The sequence below is a fragment of the Anopheles merus genome, chromosome 2L, assembly GCF_017562075.2.
Source record: "Anopheles merus strain MAF chromosome 2L, AmerM5.1, whole genome shotgun sequence".
NCBI lineage: Eukaryota > Metazoa > Arthropoda > Insecta > Diptera > Culicidae > Anopheles > Anopheles merus.
In genome coordinates this window covers 29593402-29613026 of record NC_054083.1, presented here as the reverse complement: position 1 = coordinate 29613026, position 19625 = coordinate 29593402, and the positions used below count along the sequence as shown (strand labels likewise).

The following is a 19625-nucleotide window of genomic DNA, read 5'->3' as shown; positions in this document are numbered from 1 at the left end:
GATCCCGATGAAGTGCCTTGGTGTGAAGAAGAGGCAGCGTGCCATAGGCGGAGCTCATGGAAAGGACAAAACGTATTCATAGCCTGTCTAAAATGAAATGCGGTACCGGTGTTGTTTTTGGTTGGCCGTTGTCGTTGTTTTCATTACCAGTAGCGCGTTTCGCTGGCACCCGCGCGGAGAGTGAAGCATGATTTGCAATGAGATATCGGGCAGGCCACGCATTTAGCTCCTGCCCCTTACCGGGACACATTCGGGAGGGTGGTGTCCAACCGTAGAACGCCGCCTGACATTAACATAACGAAGCAGGATGATGATTTTTTCTTCCTACGTCACCGTATACACGTGTATGTGTAGTGGTCCGTATATTTTGAACTCCAAAAAAAAAAAAGGAGCCTCTCACAGCACTGATACGGCGATGTTTTGTTTATCTCTTACCCGGTGAGCGGTATTTCACCCAAGCGCCATGCATCGGGCTGCTGCTGGGTTGGGGATGGTTTGTGAAGCGTTATGATATGGTACGTACATTCGCCGTGTGGTTGTGCGGTTTTTCGTTGTGGGGGGTTTTTTTAGGGAGAATTGTTCCATCTCTCTCGCAGCATCGTCGTGGTTAGTACTTTTTTCGAATCAGCGCGCTTATCTTTCATGCATGCATAATTTAAAATCTTCATCGAAATGACACTAGAAATCGCGGGAATGAAGCGCGTTTGAAATGCTCACCAACGAGGCAAGAAGGGAAAGAAGCGAGGGAACAGATACGGGGGTACAGGGTTCTGCTGCTGAATATTATTAAAAATTCTAATGAAACTTTACTGCAGCGTTGCTGGCTGCTCGAGGGCGAAGGATGCTGCTCAACTGTTTCCACTGGCACAACAATTTACTGTTTTTTCGGGTGTGTCTGTATGTGTGTAACTGTGTGCACGTTAGGCTATCTTATCGTTGCACGTGGACGATCGTTGCCTGCAACGCGGTGGTAATTGAGAATGGTAACAGTTTCTTTTAATTAGAAGCATGTTACCTGTTTGGAATCCAGCATCCACCCACTGTGCTGTGCATGTGACGGTGTGGCTAGAGTAGTGTTTCCGCTTCCTGGTGGTGGAAATGTGTGTAGTTTGGTTGGTACCACGTGGCGGCACTGGGCGCACGTTTCCCCGTTGCATGTTCGGTATCGAGATTTAATCGGTCTTTAAAAAGCTACAAGCACACAACGGCACGTGTGTGTGTGTTTGTGTGTTGGTAGCACCAGGTGGAAACAGGTATTAAGTACACCGTCCATACCGGCACGTTAGGCATACCGGTAATGTGTATTATACATTCTAGTACAGCCTCTCAGAGGATGTGTTGGATTTGGCTTCCACCCCACTATTCGCAGATTTCTACACACGATTTCAGCATGCAAGCATTGTGGCATAATGCCTTCCCCACCCATTTTTTACCGTTTCCGACCGTTTCTATTACCGGCAATGAGTTCCGGTGAAGTTAATTTAGCAAGATTAAACAAGGGCTTCGGGAAGATTGGGGCCCTCTTTTCCTCAATTTATTAAGACACACGGAACTGCTCGGCAGGAGCGCTTATCAAGGATGTTTTCAAGATGGCATCTATTTGGTGTATAATTTGATGGTTAAACACTGGCTTATAAATGTGTTTTAATACAGAAATTCAGGTTGCCTTTCATGTTTTTATTTTGTAAATTTTATTTAAAAATGAAATCAAATAAAGAGTTTTATAAAAGACTCACAAACAAACGATAACTCCCGTGCTTGGTAAAGTGAAAATGAATGTTTTAATTATCTCTTAACGATCCTCCGCACGATTCCGTCTTCATTTCTATTTGAAAAAGGCAGTTGTTGCTTTTTGCACTGTGCCTAAAGAACAATAATCCTGTTAAACAAGGCAGAGTTGGGGTGGAAAACCCTCCAAAAGATGCGACCAAAAGGGGATAGGCGAAAAAAAAAATTGCATAAGATTTGTCGGCAAGCCGGAAGATTGAAGTGCAAAAGTTTGATCCTAATTCTCGGCAGCAATTTGTAACCTTCACCGCCATCACCTATGACGACGTACAGTTGTGAGCTGGAAGCACACACTGGCAGGCACAGTAAGATGCTCGTTTGTTATTTGCTCTCGGGGAGAAGGTATTTTTTGCGCCAAATGAATGAGGAAAGCAGCTTTCCACCACCTCCACCAAGGAAAAGATATGCTTATCAAGAGCGCAGCGCACAATGGTGAACAAATAAAACATCCCGGGCGGGCGGAGTATAGTAAAAAAGGACTCAGAAGAAACTGTTCTCGGTACGCTGACGACCGTACGGCAGCCGGTGGAACAATTTCATTTCGCATAATTTTCCCACTTCGCTGACGTCATTAGCGCGAGCGAAAAGAACCGGGAAGAAAGCTTAAGGGCGAGTACCGCTGAAGCTAACGAGAGCCAGGACTGGCGCGGGTATGGATGAGGCTGATCGTTTTGTTTGCTCGGTTTTGTTTTTGTAGTGCGTATCAGGTAGAAGACGACACAGGAGTTTGGTTTGGAAGAAATATATGTTCATTATGACTTTTGCTAAGGACAAAAACCTGGCAACCGAAACAGTAATGCTGAAGATACTTTGATTCTTGTGCATAGTCAGGACATTTGGTGACAATTCTCATTTTAAGACGAGTCGCTAACAAAAAACGATCATTCGCTGAGTAACAAGTAACACCGTTGCGATTTCTTCCGGTTACAGACAACTCTCGAGTAGGAAAGCGATGCAAATAGTCTCCACCTTCCACCTTGCAGAGTACGAGGTGGTGGTTGCAAAAGGAGTGAGGAAAAACGAGGTGGAGCAAGTTCAAAAAACGTCCCGTCGAAGCGAAAAGCGAAGTTCCCGAGAAGAGCGGAAGCCAACAAGTTCGTCCACACGAAGGATAAGACGGGCGACATACAAATAGCACGTAATTTTGAGTAATTTATTTTTAAATTCCTGCAGAATGTCCTGCCAAGCGCGCCCGCTCGAATGGCACGTGAATGGAAGACACTGCTTGCGCTGGTTTGAAGAAAGCAGAAACAACGCCACTGCCGAGAGTGAACCGATGTTAATTCCTAGTCAAACAAAAACACGTAGCTGTCATATTTATCTTTGGATTTTCCGGATTCTTTGACGCAATCGTGTCCGTGGAAGGTTGCTGCGGTGGCTGGGTGTGCCGCGGGTGTGCGCCGCGTTAGGTCAATGCGGCAAGAGAGTTGAGCAACATTACAAGTACAAGCAAAGTGGATGTGGTACCATAACGCGCAACAATGTAACTTACGGTAGCAAAAAAAAAAAGATCGAAAATTTCGAAAAATCAACACAGCACAAAAAGGCAATAAATAAAAACGAGACGATAAAACAGAAGCTCACGGCTTTCCGCTACTTGTGCCGTGTCGCCGGTCTGACAGCAGCACCTCGTCTCGCAAAGGAAATTCGCGTGCCGGGCGCCGGATTTTTACCGGCTCCTGTGCCAGCGCGGTGCGGAGATTAAGATGAAAAATTCTTCGACTGTCCTTTCACTGTGACCCTCCCCGTCTATAAGTAGCTAAGCATTCCTGCTGCTAGACGATGGTAATCCTCGTGGAATGTGCGGGAGAATGTGCGCGTGAGGACGGGAGCGATGGAATCGAGTGGTTTCAGGGACAGCGAACAACAAGTCGTTTTTGACAATTTTGATCCAACGACAACATTTCTGCCGCAGTCCTTTTATTGGTAGTTGGGTTGTTTTTTGTTTTGCTTTTCTTAGCGAGCGTGATTGTTCCGTGCGCTTGTTGCAATGCGTGCTGGAACTTTAATTTCCAAATTCGGGCGGGATCGATGAGAACAACGAAATCAATGGCAAGGTACGTGACACAATCTTGGTGTGTAGTGATTTTGGGAAGGCTACGGTTCTGTAGGTTGAGCATTCGGAGCAGACAGGAGAATTAAATGAACAGGGTTCTTGTTTATTTTGATGAACATTAATTCTATGTTGTTGAGAAAATGAGTGTAGAAATGAATTGAAATCAAAAATTTGTGAAGCATGGAGTTTTTTCTGTTGACGGTTCGTATTTTCTTGAGTATTTGTGTATTATTTTACTGAAATTTCAATATTAAAAACATCAATCAAATGTGAGCTATAGGTACAAACAATCTTAAAACGAATGCCCCTTGAACTTTGTTCCCATGTCAAGATTTTTTGAAACAAAAACACATTTCAATATTTGATCTTTGCACTGAAAACAACGCCACACTACTGCTGATGCTGCTACTTGCTGCGGTGTACGCAAACATACGCAGACGAAAATTAAATGGATGAATTTGCCCATTTGAAAATTCTACTGCAACGATACACACACACAAACGTGCTGTTTTCCGGCTGTTCTACGTAGTCGCGGTAAACTTGCCAGGTTTTCTTATTTGAGTTTGAGTCACCCAACCGCCAGAGGGCCCTGTTCTTGAGTGACATTCTCTTGATTGCACGCGAGTTTGCTGCTCCCGGTGCTTGCCAGACGACTACAAAACATGCTGCTGGTGGTAAAAACACTGGAAAAGTTTCCCAACAAGTCGCAATTGTTTGGAGTTGTATTTTGGCGGAGGCTTGGAGGGATTTGAGCGAGCTCGAGATGTCTCATTTGTTGGGGCATGGAAATTTGGCCACTGTTTAGTGGATTTTAAATGGCGTAAAGCTTGGTTAAAGTGGTGAATTTAATGAAAGAAATAGGAGAAATATTTACCATGTGAAATTATAAATTAAAAAGGTAAAGAGAAACACAAGCAGACGGGAAACACACATACACACAAAAAAGGAGGAAAGAGCCGCCATAGAGTCAAATCATAAACGAGATTTATGGCAGCGATGTCCTGTTCGGGTGGTGGTGTCCCATTAATAAAGGATGACCTGTCTGTGTCACAAAAATTTGCATAGCGAATAATTGAAGCCAACAGCCAACAGAAGCACGGGCGCAACGGGGTAAATATGATAGATTCGAAACTGTCGATAAAAAACCGAAGCACCTAAAAGCGACCACTGTACCCGTGCATCCCAATAACCCCCCCCCCCCCCCCCCAGTAATACATCTCATCCTCCGCCCTCAAAAGTCCCACGTTTTGTTCGGGCACTTTACGAGGTTCGTGAGCATCAGGTTCACCCTTGCTGTTGCTTGCGCACCGAAAACCATCTCTCGTCTGCTAATTATTGCATTTTAATTGATTCCTAATGCTTCTTTCGTCGACACTTTCCGATGGAGTAATTACTGCTCGAATATGTTAATGGGACTGGGCCCTTCCCCAGTCGGGACGTTGGACCCCGGCACATGAGTCCGGCCTGGCGCTGCATTCTGGTTGCTGGTTTTTATTCCCACCTCCTCCCATTGCACACTCCGTGCTTTAATGGTAATTTGGGTCCGTCTCTTTACCGAGATGGGGGTTCAAGGGGTCAAGTGCTGGAAATATTTTACTGCCATCCGCTTCCCTGCCCGAGGACCACGACGACGACGACGACGCTGGTTGCGCTAATGTTTGTCCATTATAGCGCTTAAACTTCTTGTCCTTGGGATGGACGGCAGATCATACGGCGTGTCGGTGTGGTGGATGATCTTTTTGCAGTTGAAGTTCGCTTGCACTGGAAGGTTGAAGGTGGCAGTGCGCATCGGGATATAATGGGATGTACTGGAAATGGACAGCACACGAAATAAAGGTGGACAGTTACCAATTTGCGATGGCGAGAAGCAACACAAGGGGTTCTGCACGCTTTTCGTGGTAATCAGCAGCATAACCACCATCGTCTCGGTCGTCATAACCGGCCTTGTGTGTGTGTGTGTGTGTGTGTGTGTTTTTGGAGGGACATTTCCCTTTCCTGGTAGAGCTCACTTTTGTCCGTGTCTGGCGCGCGTAAAAAAATCATCGTACAATGGAAAACAAAACCGGGTAGACAAAAGGTCAGGATGCGCATAATAATAAAAAGCAATATTCAAATTAACGATGGTACCATTCGGCTATTTGTGTGTGTGTGAGTGTTGATGGAGAAAAGCGAAAAAACGGAAGTGACATAAACCGGATTCACAAACATCAAACCGGTAATTGGCTTCGTTTAAGTAAGTGTTTGGCCAGTTCGAGTTTTTTGGGGAGTGGAGAGCAAAATGAATTGTGCTGCTTTTGTTGTGCTCATTGATTGATAGGTTAAAGAGCATAAAGGAATGGTAATTATTGGTGGTTTGTCTGTGTTTTTGCAAGGGTGATATAAACCATTCTTTTTGGAGAGGGAGATTTCAGTAAAAAGAAGCGAACAACAGCTTTTAAAACAAAAATTTTAGCAAAACTTTCCATATAAACCCGATGCAAAGCACTATTACTCCAAAACACACCATTACCGAAGGCAGGCATCTTTCTCAGATGTAAGAAGCTTTTATCAAGAAAGGGTGCAAACGAAAGGTATAAGTAGTGGTCGTAGTAGTAGGTAGTCATAAATCTTGCCGGAACAGGAATTTCTAGTGCTAATTACTCGTAATTATGATGCTAAACTGAAAGCTCGAGTAGTTTGCAAAGCGGCAAAAATGGAAGGGAGGCTGCTTTCTTAAGGTTAATAGCAAAAAGCAAGAAAAAAGGGTTACATTTGCTAAAAGCATACGTTTTAGCCGGTACCAGCAACCAGTTTCGACAAGCTCGAAACCATCTTGGGAACTAATCGAAATGCGAAAGAGAAAGGGGAAGTGCGAAACGGATGGCTAAGTGGTGCCGTTTGGGTTGGCTCGGGAAAAAGCCATCCCTAGGGTTGATGGTAGTGCTGAGAATGACTGTGCAAGTGCAGTTGAAAATTCAAGCTGGTTGGAAATATAGCTGTTTCTTTTTGCAAATAAACTGTGTAAAGACTGCAAGCAAAGTAGCGGTATAAAAATGAGACACAAATACCATACCATATTAATATTTATGAAAGAAACGTGCAATGTGGAGAATATCTTTACAAGTACAGCTTTTAATTAGTCATCGCTGTTGGTGGCACAGTTGGGTTTCTTTGTAAGTCAGTCGGCACAATGTAGCTTTTGGCAGATACTTTACCCAGCAGGCGCTTTCCGTTACAAGTTTTTCGTAGAAGTTCGTTTTTTTTTATTCGCTCCTAACAACAGGCGCATCAGAAATGTAAGCAATAAATCGCAGTCTCAAATTGTGCTAAATAGATTGTTGCCAAAAAGGTTCATTATGGTTCCGGTGAGTGCCTGAGGTGGCAGCAAAACAATGTGGCTTTAGCGTGGAAGGCATATAAATCATAAGAAAAATGGAAAAAAATGTGTGCTGATTGGTAGAAGAATATATAATGCGGTTTGGTATTTTTATTAATTTCTTTTTACATGTGACTGAAAGATATTTTTTAAGAAAATAAGGATTTTGTGGCATTAATCTAGAGCTTTTGAGTAACAAATAATTTAATATAAACTAGTTACTCTACTGTTGGTTGTTGAACATTGTTAATATACCACCATTTCACCATTATTAATATAGAAATGTAACAATTCGTATATAAATTTGCATACATTTAGGCGCTTGACTGGATTAGCGCCATATTCGATCGTTTCGATCTTGTTCTTCGAAATTATGTTCTTTCGTTCTTTCCTAAATGTTCTCCCTAACACACGCCAAACATCTAGCGCGGGACCATCTACGATTTACCGTGTTGCCTGATGCAGCCCAAAACTGCGTCAACCCCTACCGAAGGTCCTTGGAAGATTGAAAGGCGTATCTCAAATCGAAGGATCTGACCTCGCCGCTTCATTCGGCAATAACGACCACTGCAGTTAACCCATTGGCCGGCATGCCGGAGCCACAGCATCCATTTAAGCACCGCGTTTCTCTTTGCCCCGGTCCCAGCAGCCAGCGAATGGCTCACCGGCGAATGGCTTTTGGCAGTGGAAAATTGTCCTCTCGTCCTCCTATGAACGGCTGAGCGAGTTGTTTGGTCTGTTGATGATGATGTTGTTTTTTTAACGCCAGCGTAGCGCATGGTTTATGACATCGAAATTAAAACGCACCTAACCGAACGGACCAGGGGTTTTCGGGGGGGCTGCTGGTGTAGCTGCTGCATCTACATGGCGCATCTTGGTGACCTGCAACTAAACTCCCTGCTTGAATGGCTTCCATGCCGGAGCGAGTGTCTCGCTCGTAAGCAAGTCAGTCAGTGGCGTCTTTGCTGCAAAAAAGAGAGGGGTGCGGTTCTGCATGCACCGGGAGCAAACATTATGCATTATGTGTGTCTGTGCTTTTGTATGTGCCAAAGTCTAGCGGTAACCGTACTTGGGGTGCATAATTTTACCATAAAAACAAAGGTACTGCAGCGAAGGAACGTCGAAGGACCTCTTGTTTTTTGCGCTGTCGCTTGTGGCTCTTCCTCGGTGTACTCGCGTGTGTTTTTTCTTTGGTGTTGCTGCCCTTCTCCTTGCTAGCATGTTACTGGCGAGAAAGATAAAGCAGCATTTATTTCCACTCGAATTCTGCTGTTGCGAATGTCTGTCAGCATCATTAGTCACCTGGTTTCGCCTAATGGTTTGTCGTTACTTGGTAGGTGACGGTACGTAGTTTTTGGGGCGGTACCATTTTGGGGCCAAAAATTTCGAACCAAACCTCGCTAGTGTAGTTGGCGTAAGAGAGTAGAGCAAAAAAAAACCCGAAAAATGGCTGTACGGGTACCGGGAAGTGCACTTCAGCTGGTACATGCATGGGTCGTATGTGGAGCCATTGTAGCGAAGGAAATTGATCGACTCCGCAGTGCCATTCGTCTGACGCGTGGCGAGTTTTCTTCCCGAAGGAGAATAGGCCAGAGCGCTACTGTGTCAACAAGGTTGACGATAGTTTCCTTTTTTTCCTCCTTTTTCGGTGCCCTTTGCTCGGTGGCTCAGTGTGCAATAGGTAAGGAAATATGCATGCTGCATGTAGTTCGGATGGTTGGAAGCAGGAAAAAACGCCTGTTTCTCGATTGCCAAATTCGTACACATTTCGACCAGTTGTGCAAAAAGGTGATGCATGTGTATTGTTGGATATGCAAGGAAAGTAGAACACAACTACACGTAACGACAGGAGAGTATTGCAGTGTTTTATCAATACCTTTGAGAAAATGTAGGTTTTTCGTTGAGAAATGTTTAATTCAGGTCATTTGAATCAAAGCAGCAACAATAATGAAGACCATCTGATCTGATTTGTAAGACGCTCTGATACCAATCTCTACTCAGATTTATAGTAGAAAAGCGAGCATCTGTTTTTTTAAACACAATTAAGCGAATAATTGTTTCTATTTTGATGGAAATAAGGACATAAGAGCTAAAAGATCACACCTTCAACTGTTAACTTTGGAATTTTATTGTTTGAAATGCTAGTTTTTGGCAATAAGTAACAAATAGCACATGAAACCACCTACTAAAATGTCTCTCCATGTCCTTCCTCTAGTAAAGATTCTTCCATATTTCCAATCGGTAAGAGTGCTTCTCCCTAGCCGTGCTTCACGGTGCTATGTGTCGATTACAATCAAATTCACAAAAGACTATTATGTCGGAGACATTTGTTATCCCAAATAAACCAACTATGTCCGCTCTCAAACATCCTTTCACCTGTGGCTAGAAGGATAGAGAACGCAAACCCCCCCCAAGAAGACGAACCTAACCCCAAACCTGGTTTGGGGTACGAAAATAAAATCATTCATTCAGACACCGGGAGCTTGTTTGTCCGTAGTTTCTTAGCACTACCAACCACTGCCAGCCCAACTGCCCAAGCTACAGAGATGGACTCTTGAGGTTTTTGTTCAATAGCAGTTCTGGATAATTCCACTTTCGGTCTACATGGATACCATGATGCCATGTGCCAAGATTTTAAACCGCAGACCTAGCATGATCAAAAACCTACCATCTCCTTGAGTCTGCTGGAATTGAATGTGTGTGTGTTTATTGTCAGGAGCTGATGATAGTTTTGCAGGAACACAATATCTCACCCCGATGCATACCATTGCCGAAACCAATCTGATTTTTCACAGCTCCCGTTGGCCGGGAAATGGTTGTGGAATTTCGACGCCAGCAAAGTACGGGGACGACATTTTATGCCTAACACAAGTGCTGATGGTTGACGGCGTTCCAGCGACGCACAGACACACACACAAGCACTGCCTTCAACGGACGGAATGGGGGAACGCGCTCTGTGACAAATTGAATACCGAGATCGTATGGCGGGGACAATAAATAACTGGCAAGTATTTTTGGCAAATAGTTTCTCCAGTTCCTCATTGTTTGGGACTGGCAGGTTTTGCTGCTGCTGCTGCGGTTTGTTTACGTAAATATTGCTTGTTGACGTCGGCCACTTCTTTGGGTGCTCCCTGAGCCCACCGTGCTGCTGCCGTCCGTTTAGCATTCACGTGGTTTTCGGCGCTGTTTGCAATGTGGCGTGCCGTGGAGCTGGAAAACATTCTTCCGCGGCCCGCGTGTGTCTCAAGACGGCATAGCTCCCGCGCCTGTGTACTTCCGACCTTTTTGGTGGTGGTGGGTTTTTTTTTTATGTTGGTGCAACTTCCGGTAAGAAATGAGGCCGATTTGTCTGCGGGATAGGTTTTGGCGATCAGTCAAGTCGGTAAAGCGGCAGCGCTGCGGTGTAATTTACGATCGATTTTAGGTCGAACAAATAGCGATTTCCAATAGAAGTCCGTTCATCATGGGTTTTATGGGGGACGATTCAAAAATTTGTTGAAATATTTGCTTTGGGTGGAAGATAACTGACTTTCAGTTTATTTGAGGTTTTGTGAAAATCATTGTGACAATTTACATACTTAAATGTTATGCTGCTATTAGAACTCCCTTCGATGTGCTATTAGACAACCAACCTGGTATAAAAATGTTCTCGAATGGCTTGGAACATGAAAAATGTAAATTTAGATTAAATGAAAGCCAATTTAAATAATTCTCACCCCAAGCGTCTAAATATTTGGTAATAGCTTACTCTCTGTCGTCGAAATGATTGAGCTTTGTACAATCTACTACAATCTTCTCCGATGCGAAACACTGGCCCACACGTTTTTTCCACGGGGGAGGTGAGCGAGCTGCCTGAGGAGGACCAGTTTGTTTGGCTTATGGTCGGGTTACGCTCGCAAATATATGCAATCTTATCCTGATTTATGTGCTTTTGTTCGCCAAACTAAACCTTAACGCCCGGTTTACCCTATCTGCAGCGCTATCTGCACCACCATTAACCTTGGCCGCGACGATCTTAACTTACCCAAAACGGCACACACTATTGCCGTCGAGTGGCCATTAATTTTTCGCTCCATAATTGTATTAGAAAATTCGTCTCGGAAATGGTGATGAGCTCTAGGCATCGGCAGTGTGGCCAATCCGGGGCGTGTAAAAGTGGGTGCCCATTTTGCGCGGGGTCGCCGATCCGTCTCCCTACTGCCCGGCTGGGAGTGAAAGAAGAATATAAGAAATAATACAGAGAGAGAGAGAGAGGGGGGGGGGGGGTTTGCGTATGCTCATTTCCATAAACAGGCTGTAGTCCAAGTCAAAGTCGTACAAAAATCACACGGTCGCGTAAAGTAATATCAATTTTCGACCCCTTTTTTCGGTCGATCTGCGCAGATCTGCAGTCGCGTCACCGAACGCTTTCGTTAATTACAATTAGTCTTATTGAAAATTTATGTTCCACAATTCATTTAATGCCGCTCGCAAGACGCCTGTGAGGGGAGAAGCTAGTGCCGCTGACGTGCAGCCAAAGGATGAAGGTGAAAGGCTGAGGAAAACCTTGAATTTTCACTCTTTCGCAAAAGTAAGATTGTTCGAATTCGCGTTTACTTTACCAGTTGCAAAACAAATGGACGCGAAAATGAAACGAGGTTGCCATTTTGCGACGGTTGAAATTCGGTGTCCTTAGCTGCTGATAAGCATCGTCAAATAATCTTTCCTTTTCTCTGTCGAATGACGCTGGATTAGAAGAAAACGGTGCGAGTTTGGACGAAGAATTCTTTGAACTCGTGCTCGTCCCGCCTGTTCGCGTTAAGTAACGTTTTTAAATAATTACGGAATCAATTATTGTAATTGAATTAATGATAGAGATTAGAAATACGGCAAACGGCTTAAGATGGCGATGGTAGCGATGATATGAGTTGATGCTTCGGGTTCTTCAGTTTTTCCGACGTGCGCTGGTGAAAAAAAGAGCCCAGAACGGAAGAAAGTCGAGAAATTGTCTTTGTTGTCGAGAGTGGGTTCGCCGTCACCGAGGAACAATGCCAACGACGTCGTCGACCATGGCGACGATGGCGACGATAACGATAATAACGATGATCATGATAAATTTAATACCCACCTACCCACATCCAGCATCCACGACGGCCACGGTTAACGTTTAAGGGTAACTGTGGCTTAAGCTTACATAAAAATAGCAGAAGTTTGTGAAGAAGTAACTAGCAGTCGTATCATTACCGTTGTTTATACTTCACTGTGTATGACAACACTATTGCTCATTCGCCATTTCTAGCTCTCGGTGGTGGTGGTTTTTCTCCTGCTTTTCAAGTGCTCCACACTGTCTGAACTTATGCTTCCGGATTAGAAGCAAGGAATGAGATTACCGTTTCCTTCCGGGAAGCAACAGGACCGGTGGAGCGGGTGTAAGATAGAAGAAAACGGCTAAGGATGCAATTGTTGTAAAGGGGAAGCTCCGACAGCATCCGCTACAGAAGAGGGACACGGACAGAGGTGTCAGTGGTGTACAAGTGCATTCTTTTTTTTTTTTGCTAGGACAGCACAGAAGAAAGAAGTGGCAGCGCAAATGTTATTTTACCAGTGTCTTATACTATTTATCATCGGTTGGTGGTGGGTCACATTGGCTGGGTAGATGGGGCTGGGAACCAAAGGAGACGTGTGTCCGTTCCGTGCTGTTTGGTTGGCAAACCAGTTGTGACCTGCTGTGAAATCCGCTCCGTTGTAATTAATTTTGTATTACAAACAAACTTGCAAAGCATGTTACGCTTTCATAGTCCCGTTTTGGTGGATGGATTAAATGTTTTTTTTTTCTTGGGAAAATAGATATTCTAAGTAGAAAAGCATTGCAGTTGGACATGACATTTGGATACAATTGACTGAAAACATTCAACACAAACTAAGGGAACGTCGAGAGAGAAAGAGGATCTGGGAACTATCCAGTGAATAGCTCAAGAGCTCAACATTAAATTATTGCCGTTCGATAGATTGATAAAACTAGATTTTAGAATAAATAACTATAAGGAAAAAAAAGAATTAAAAATAAAGCATTGAAATCCACCCGCACTTAGATAAACAAGGTTTAAAGCAGATAATAAATTTAGTCTAAAAGATAAAGTAAGTTTAATTTAAGAGAATGATTGTATAAAAACTGAATTAGTTGATGTTTACATTAAAAAGTATCAATTAAATTTAAAAAAATATGTTACTTGAAAATGAAATATGTACACCTATGATTATCTGGCCGAAACTATGTTTTAATGTTTCCTAAAACTCAAAATAATCAAAAGACATTGATGAAAATTTGTAAGAGGCCTTTTATTATCTACTTTCTTATTTTTTATGAAAAATTGAATATACAATCGATTAAGTGAGTGCATAGGCTTGAGGTACCTCAAAAGTATTGAAACTGAGCAAAAGGTTCCAAAAGGGTTTGAAGGAAATTTTCAAATTGTCTAGTGCTTTACAGTGTCTGGGTTTTGTCGATATTTCTGATTACCAGTAACAAGATGTTTGAACATAACCTGACTCACCGTACTGTGTATAGAAATGTACGAAGCATGAAGTTTATACCAATATATTGATGGGTGTACAACCGTTGCATGTAATGCTTATCAACTATTGTTTAAAAAACCAGCTGGCACTAGACTGGCCTATAAAAGTGTGATTATTAGCACGCTTCAGTGCTGTTGTTTGTATATTGCTTCAACATGTTTTTGAATTGAAAATGTAATAATTACAATAATTTCTAACGACGTAATATTTCAATATTTTTAGATTCTTTAAAGACATTTACACGTGCCAAATATAACGCGAAATTTCAATACCTTTCCTCACACAGTGTTTATGACCGAACCACCCACTACGACCATCTGGCGATAAGAAAACCTACGCAAAACACCGTAGCGTGAGGGGTACAATTCGATGCAACAACCTTGCGAATGAAAACATTCCCCTAGCTGCAAACGGTATGCAAGGGCGAAGAGATTAAGCGCCATGCTATCGAACGAATTCGATTCCGCGCGAAGCTAATGCGACAGTCTCTCAACCAACCTGCTGCCCATACGCCAAGCAAAAACGACCAGATTGCATCGCCGATTCGCTCCTGGGAAATGATACTTCGTTGACGTGGAACGCGGCGGTAAGACGGTAAGAGAAAACTGTGCCATCGCTATACTGTGGGTGCATTTCGGTGCCGTGAAATGAACGGAGGCTTCTCCAAAATTCTGTACCGCATTGCGGCACCGAACGAGTGCGATCGCATCCGGCAGGCACTGCTGACGTTCTACTTCCCGGAGGAGCTGGTCACGCGATCGTACCTCGACGAGAGTCAACCCCAGATCGGCCCCACGGAAGAGCACATCCAGTATGCACTGTCCTTCGTGCACCAGGGCATGGCAGCGGTAGCGATCGAGCAAGATCACGGCACGATCGTTGGCGTCACGATCGCACGGTGTGTGAAACCGGGCACGGCTGACGAGCTGCTGGCAATGGTACCGGCGGCCGGATCGCGACGCTGGGCCGAAACGTTGCGACTGTTTGCCCATCTCGAGCACACTGGGGACGTTTGTGGACGGTTCCGTTCGCGCCGCTCGTACCACGTGTTCGTGCTGGCGGTGGAGCCTCACTTCAGGCGCCGCGCGATTGGACAGAAGCTGATGGACTTTCAGCTGGCACGAGGAAAGTCGCTTCGCTTTCGGGTGGTAAGTGCGGACGTTACGTGTGAGGTGGCCGCACGGATATGCGAGCGGATGGATATGCGGTGTGTGTGTGCGATGTCGCTGAACCAGTACCGGAACCAGTCCGGTGAGCATCCGTTTGTGGTAACGGGGCCGAATCACATCGTAAGCACGTACGCGCGGTACGTTTAAGGTGGGATTGCCAAGAATTAGTGCTGGAGCAAATTAAAAACAGAAAAAGTAGTGTAAACGTATAGCAAAATTGGAAACATAAATAAATGTTAATAATTTTATTAACAAATATTGCTTAATATACAATGCTCATTTGAAAACAATAATTGTGTAATTTGCATAGAAAAATGCATAAAAGACAATAACAATATAAAATGCATAAAAGACAATATATAATATATCACACTGTAGGATTTTAATTAAAATAAATTCATCCAAAACTTCGATATTTAATTAATTGTGAAGTAACACAAAAAATACATAAATCATTCACCGTATAAATTATACCTGAAAATTAAAATGTTTTTCCCTGCATTCGGGGTCTCCTTAACGTTGTTTACTACCATCTATCTGCCATAAATCATTACGTCTTTTCGACCGGCTGTGCCGAAGTGGCGTGAAGGATACTTACTTCTAGTGCCAAAAATTAAATGTCCAAGGCTGACCGTGCCCAATGGACAAACTTTGAGTGAGTGTTGGGCGATAGTAATTAATGAATTTGTTTTCGTTTGCAGTACTTTTTCGTTCCACTGCTTTGTCCGATAGCAAGGGAAATTTGCTTTCTTTTTTTATATAACTGGAAAGAGGATGTGATGAAAATCTTTTTTGTGTGAGTTTGAATAGTAACTTAGAGGTTTCAAAACATGAGTAGCTTGAATAGTTTTAAGAACTGGGATAAACCTCTCGTTTGTCAACCTTGTTTTGGCAATTAATACAATCCGCACAAGAGATATTTTCTCAACGCGGAACTCGTTCGGGAAAGGAAGCACCAACTTCGCCTTGCGCCTTTGCCCTGAGTTTGTTCAATCAACTTTAGTCATTAGTTATGAATTATTACACAAACAATCGCCACTGCAGTGCGGATTGGCACACGGGTTCTTATGGCGGAAGCCGGTACTGCACTGCAAAAAAAAAACAAGAAAACGCCGTGTGCCTCTCGCCTGTAGCTTGTCGGACGAGACGACAAGCCGGACCGAAGGCAGCGGTGGAAATGGCGAATTAATGAGCCAACCGAAGGACGAAAAATCAACTTCTGCCAAGAGCCATCGATCGAGCGCGCGAACGAGCGAAGCGGGAGTGAAAGATGGAAGAACGAAACAAATAACAGCAAATCAAGGGAAAAAAAGCATTCAGCCCAAAAGAGGGACACTTGAGGAAAGAAATCACTGCAGCATTTAGAGAGATGGCAATTAGTGAAGTGCTCTTGATGGGCATTTCGGACACAGCGTGTACAAACAGCGTGGCAACAGCGGACGGTTTTGTTGTTAAGTTCAGTGCTTTATTTGTTCGTTTGTCGTTTTTTTTTTGTTTTTGCTTATGCGCATCAAACTTCCGATGACTTTATTGAGAGAGTCATGATTTATTATTCTCCGGACAGTAGAACACGTCCACGTTCGTTTCCCGGCACTCCCGGAAATGGTAGTTGAAGGCGCCGAGACAGTACTTGCTCGGGGACGGTTTGAAGTAGTTCAGGCCGCGACCAATCTTAATGACGTATCCATTGCTAAGTCTGTAAGAAAAGCAGCAAAACGAAGAATGTGTGTAATTTAAAATCCTTAACACGATCGTTTGAAATTTCCCTAGTGGCAACTCACATCACTTGTCGATCGTGCATGTGTTCCGAGTATTCCACCACAAACTTGACGGCTTGTTTGTGTAAACTTTGCTTCAGCACTTCGAACGCCCGACCCTGTTCGTCACCATTCTTTGCCTCCTTAACCGTGGCCAGCTGGATGTACTTCAGATTGCGGCAACTGTTCACGGCCAGCTCGCAGAACATCACCAAATTACAAATCTGGTGGTGCTCCCGCACATACGGCTCCTCGAGCAGTATCTCGTGCACTTCGTCGTTAAAGTATTTGCCAAATATTCGGCCGTAGCTGTACCCGGTGGCACCCTCCACGATGTGTATCCGGTCGCTAATCACACCCTTGCTCTTCCATCGGGTGACCAGTTCCTTCACCTGTTCCGCCCGGTTCATATACTCCACGATTTTGGTCTGATAGTGCTGCTTCCGCTTTGGGTCCGTTTCGGCTGTAATGGTGTACGTACGCGAGCGGTAGCTCGGACGTGGGTGTCAGGATGATTCATACTGCAAATATTTACGGCCTAGTGTGTTGGTTATGCGTCACCTTTGGATTCCTTTAGCAGCGATTCGATGCCATCTTCGTACAGCTTAAGCGCTTCCAGCTTGCGTCCAACCACATCGTATTCGATGGCGCGCGTAAGCAGCGTAACGGCCATCATCGTCGGTGTGGCCATCTTGATTCGTGGGGAAAATTATTCACTTTATCACGTAAAATAACCGCGCAACCGATTCATCACAAAACGCACGAGATGGCTACGAGTTGCGTTGCAAACTGTTGTGTATGTAAACAAACGCACAGCTGATAGGTTTGACGCGAGCTATCGGGCCAGATGTCAAAACTGGTCGAAAAATAGTCGAGCAGTTGTGGCGCAAACAGGAAAATTTAAATATCGTGCTGCCCATTCGTTGGTGGTTGGTATGTGAAGCACGTGCTTTTGGAATGGCAAGTTGGGGCATGCGCGTCAGAGGTTCTTTTCGTAAGGATGTTGTGTTGTTTGATTATTTGTGAAGGAAAAGTGCATAAATTGTTATGGCTATTGCTAGTGGACACATAATTGTTGATTGTATGATAGCAACAATTGGTTGTGCATTATGGAAGCATGGATGGAGTTGCGTATTTCCCATCCTATTGAATAGGAAATGTTTCACTTTTCTCAAAATTGAAATGATTCTATCCCCTTTTACGTTTCTATTGGCAAACCGCACAACCCTTTATTGCTCTATAACAGTTTAGATGCATTTAAATCATCGAACAACGTAAACGATTTGAAGGTAGGCATAATCTTACCTGACGGAAGGAGTATAGTAGCATAAATTGAGACCTTTACTTACCCTTCTCTAAGCCAGATAAGGAAAAGGACATCGAGTTCCTCGAAAAGTGCATTATCCTTTCCACAGAAAATTAGAAAAAAAGTGGAATCACAAACAACCTTTCCATCAAGCTTCAGCTGTAAGGCGTATCGGGGCATGTCGACGAATCCTAGCCGGTAACGAATCTAGTCTTCCTCTTCCTCCACTTCCTCCTGCATGTGTAGGACGGTGATTAAGGACGAGAAAAGAGAGAGAGAGAGGCACAGTGGGGAAATAAAAAATGACTTATTTTTAAGACCCCCAGACACGGAAACGGTAAAATGGGTTCCGGGAAACTTTTTTGCTTCTCATTTGTTTGCGTCCGATTGGCCTTTTCCGTCCCAAGTGTCCCAGTGTTCCTGCGCTCCTGCCACACGGAAGGATGTGCCGTGTTTTTGGAGGCAGACCGGTCGGATTTTATTACTGTTTTGCGTACCATTCAACGGTGTTTGAAGCTTGTTTTTTTTCGGTGTGTTTGCAGGCCATCTTGCCACCGAACCCTGATCTCCGGTCGGTGGTGGAATGTACGTCCTACCGTCTTCCTGTATGACAAAGGAACCGATATCGGAAAACTCCATCCTCGTCCTCCTGCTGCTCCTCCTTGACCCTGATATTGATACCCTGGTACCGGACACGTGGTTGGGGGAAGATATTGAGTAATATCTTTTTTATTCAATAAGTTTTTGTGAGCGAGGTGTCTGTGTGTGTATTTGATTCGTGTCGGAACTGACCGCTTCGGTATGCGGGAAAAAGGAAATGGTAATTTTTGGCCGGTGATAATAAAGAGGATTCAATTTCTCATGGGCGGGGTGTGAAGGAGTCTGTTTTTTTGTTGCTGTTGCTGCTTCTATTTGTTTGCTGTGCGAGACCATTACACAGTGTGAAGCGTAAGCCCGCAATAGGCCGGGTTTTGCGAGGCCCTGGAAAAGATGCAAACCGGCGTCGGGAAGGAGTGAGTAGAGCGTTTGGGTTAAGAAATCGTACCCGGTGGCTCAGTGGACGGCTGGATGGCAGGATGATTAATTTACACTTGAAAGAAAATCCTTTTCCCGAACAATACCGCCACGGTCCATTTGATGGAAAGGTTCCGATAAAGTGGCCACGGTGTTGGTGGGTTGTTGTTTTTTTCCCTCTCCTCTCTCACTCGCTCCAATGTTATATGTCTTCCTTTGGGACAGCATTTCAGAGCATCCCACACAGCCCACTGGAAATGCCCACTAATGTTTTGTATTTTTGGAAGGGTAGCCGTCGGTCCAGATCCGGTTTTGTGCGCTCTAGGCCTTCGAATTGGTGATAAATTGATTTTGACGAACTCTGGCACTGGACGATTTATTTTGCAGTTGTAAATTGAGTTGTGAGCAGTGCGGTGTTGTTCGGTGCTGCTCTAAGGGTCCTGTTGTGTCCACCTTGCGGTTACGTCAGTGCATCTTGGAACGGTGTTCGCGTAGGGTAGCAGTATACGCACGAGATGTTGTTCTCCTCAACCTACCCGCTTCTATTGACAACGAGCCGAAGCCGGACGTCTTAGGGCAGGTAATGAATGTTTGCTACGGTCATGCATGGACAATGGGCTATCAC

The 19625-nt window shown here is 44.3% G+C and overlaps 2 protein-coding genes across 2 annotated transcripts; one reads left to right on the top strand and one right to left on the bottom strand.

The window, feature by feature from the left end:
• The first annotated feature begins 14052 nt into the window (after positions 1 to 14052).
• On the top strand, positions 14053 to 15143 carry LOC121593105. Its single transcript, XM_041915177.1, has one exon. It carries the CDS (start codon positions 14402 to 14404, stop codon positions 15068 to 15070), a length of 669 nt encoding a protein of 222 aa, XP_041771111.1. The 5' UTR covers positions 14053 to 14401; the 3' UTR covers positions 15071 to 15143.
• A 1223-nt stretch (positions 15144 to 16366) lies between these two features.
• Positions 16367 to 17484, bottom strand: LOC121592608 (MIT domain-containing protein 1). The gene is made up of 3 exons (XM_041914230.1): positions 17242 to 17484; positions 16705 to 17143; positions 16367 to 16619 (listed from the first exon to the last, which is right to left on the bottom strand). The coding sequence occupies exons 1-3, from the start codon at positions 17369 to 17371 to the stop codon at positions 16463 to 16465; spliced, it is 726 nt and encodes a 241-aa protein (XP_041770164.1). The 5' UTR covers positions 17372 to 17484; the 3' UTR covers positions 16367 to 16462.
• Between the last annotated feature and the right edge of the window lie 2141 nt (positions 17485 to 19625).

Coding starts and splice junctions, on each gene's coding strand:
- LOC121592608 (XM_041914230.1), bottom strand. CDS start 17,371: ATGGCCACACCGACGATGATGGCCGTTACGCTGCTTACGCGCGCCATC. Junction 17,144..17,241: donor GCTGCTAAAGGAATCCAAAG/GTGACGCATAAC, acceptor ACACCATTACAG/CCGAAACGGACCCAAAGCGG. Junction 16,620..16,704: donor ATGCACGATCGACAAGTGAT/GTGAGTTGCCAC, acceptor CTTTTCTTACAG/ACTTAGCAATGGATACGTCA.
- LOC121593105 (XM_041915177.1), top strand. CDS start 14,402: ATGAACGGAGGCTTCTCCAAAATTCTGTACCGCATTGCGGCACCGAAC.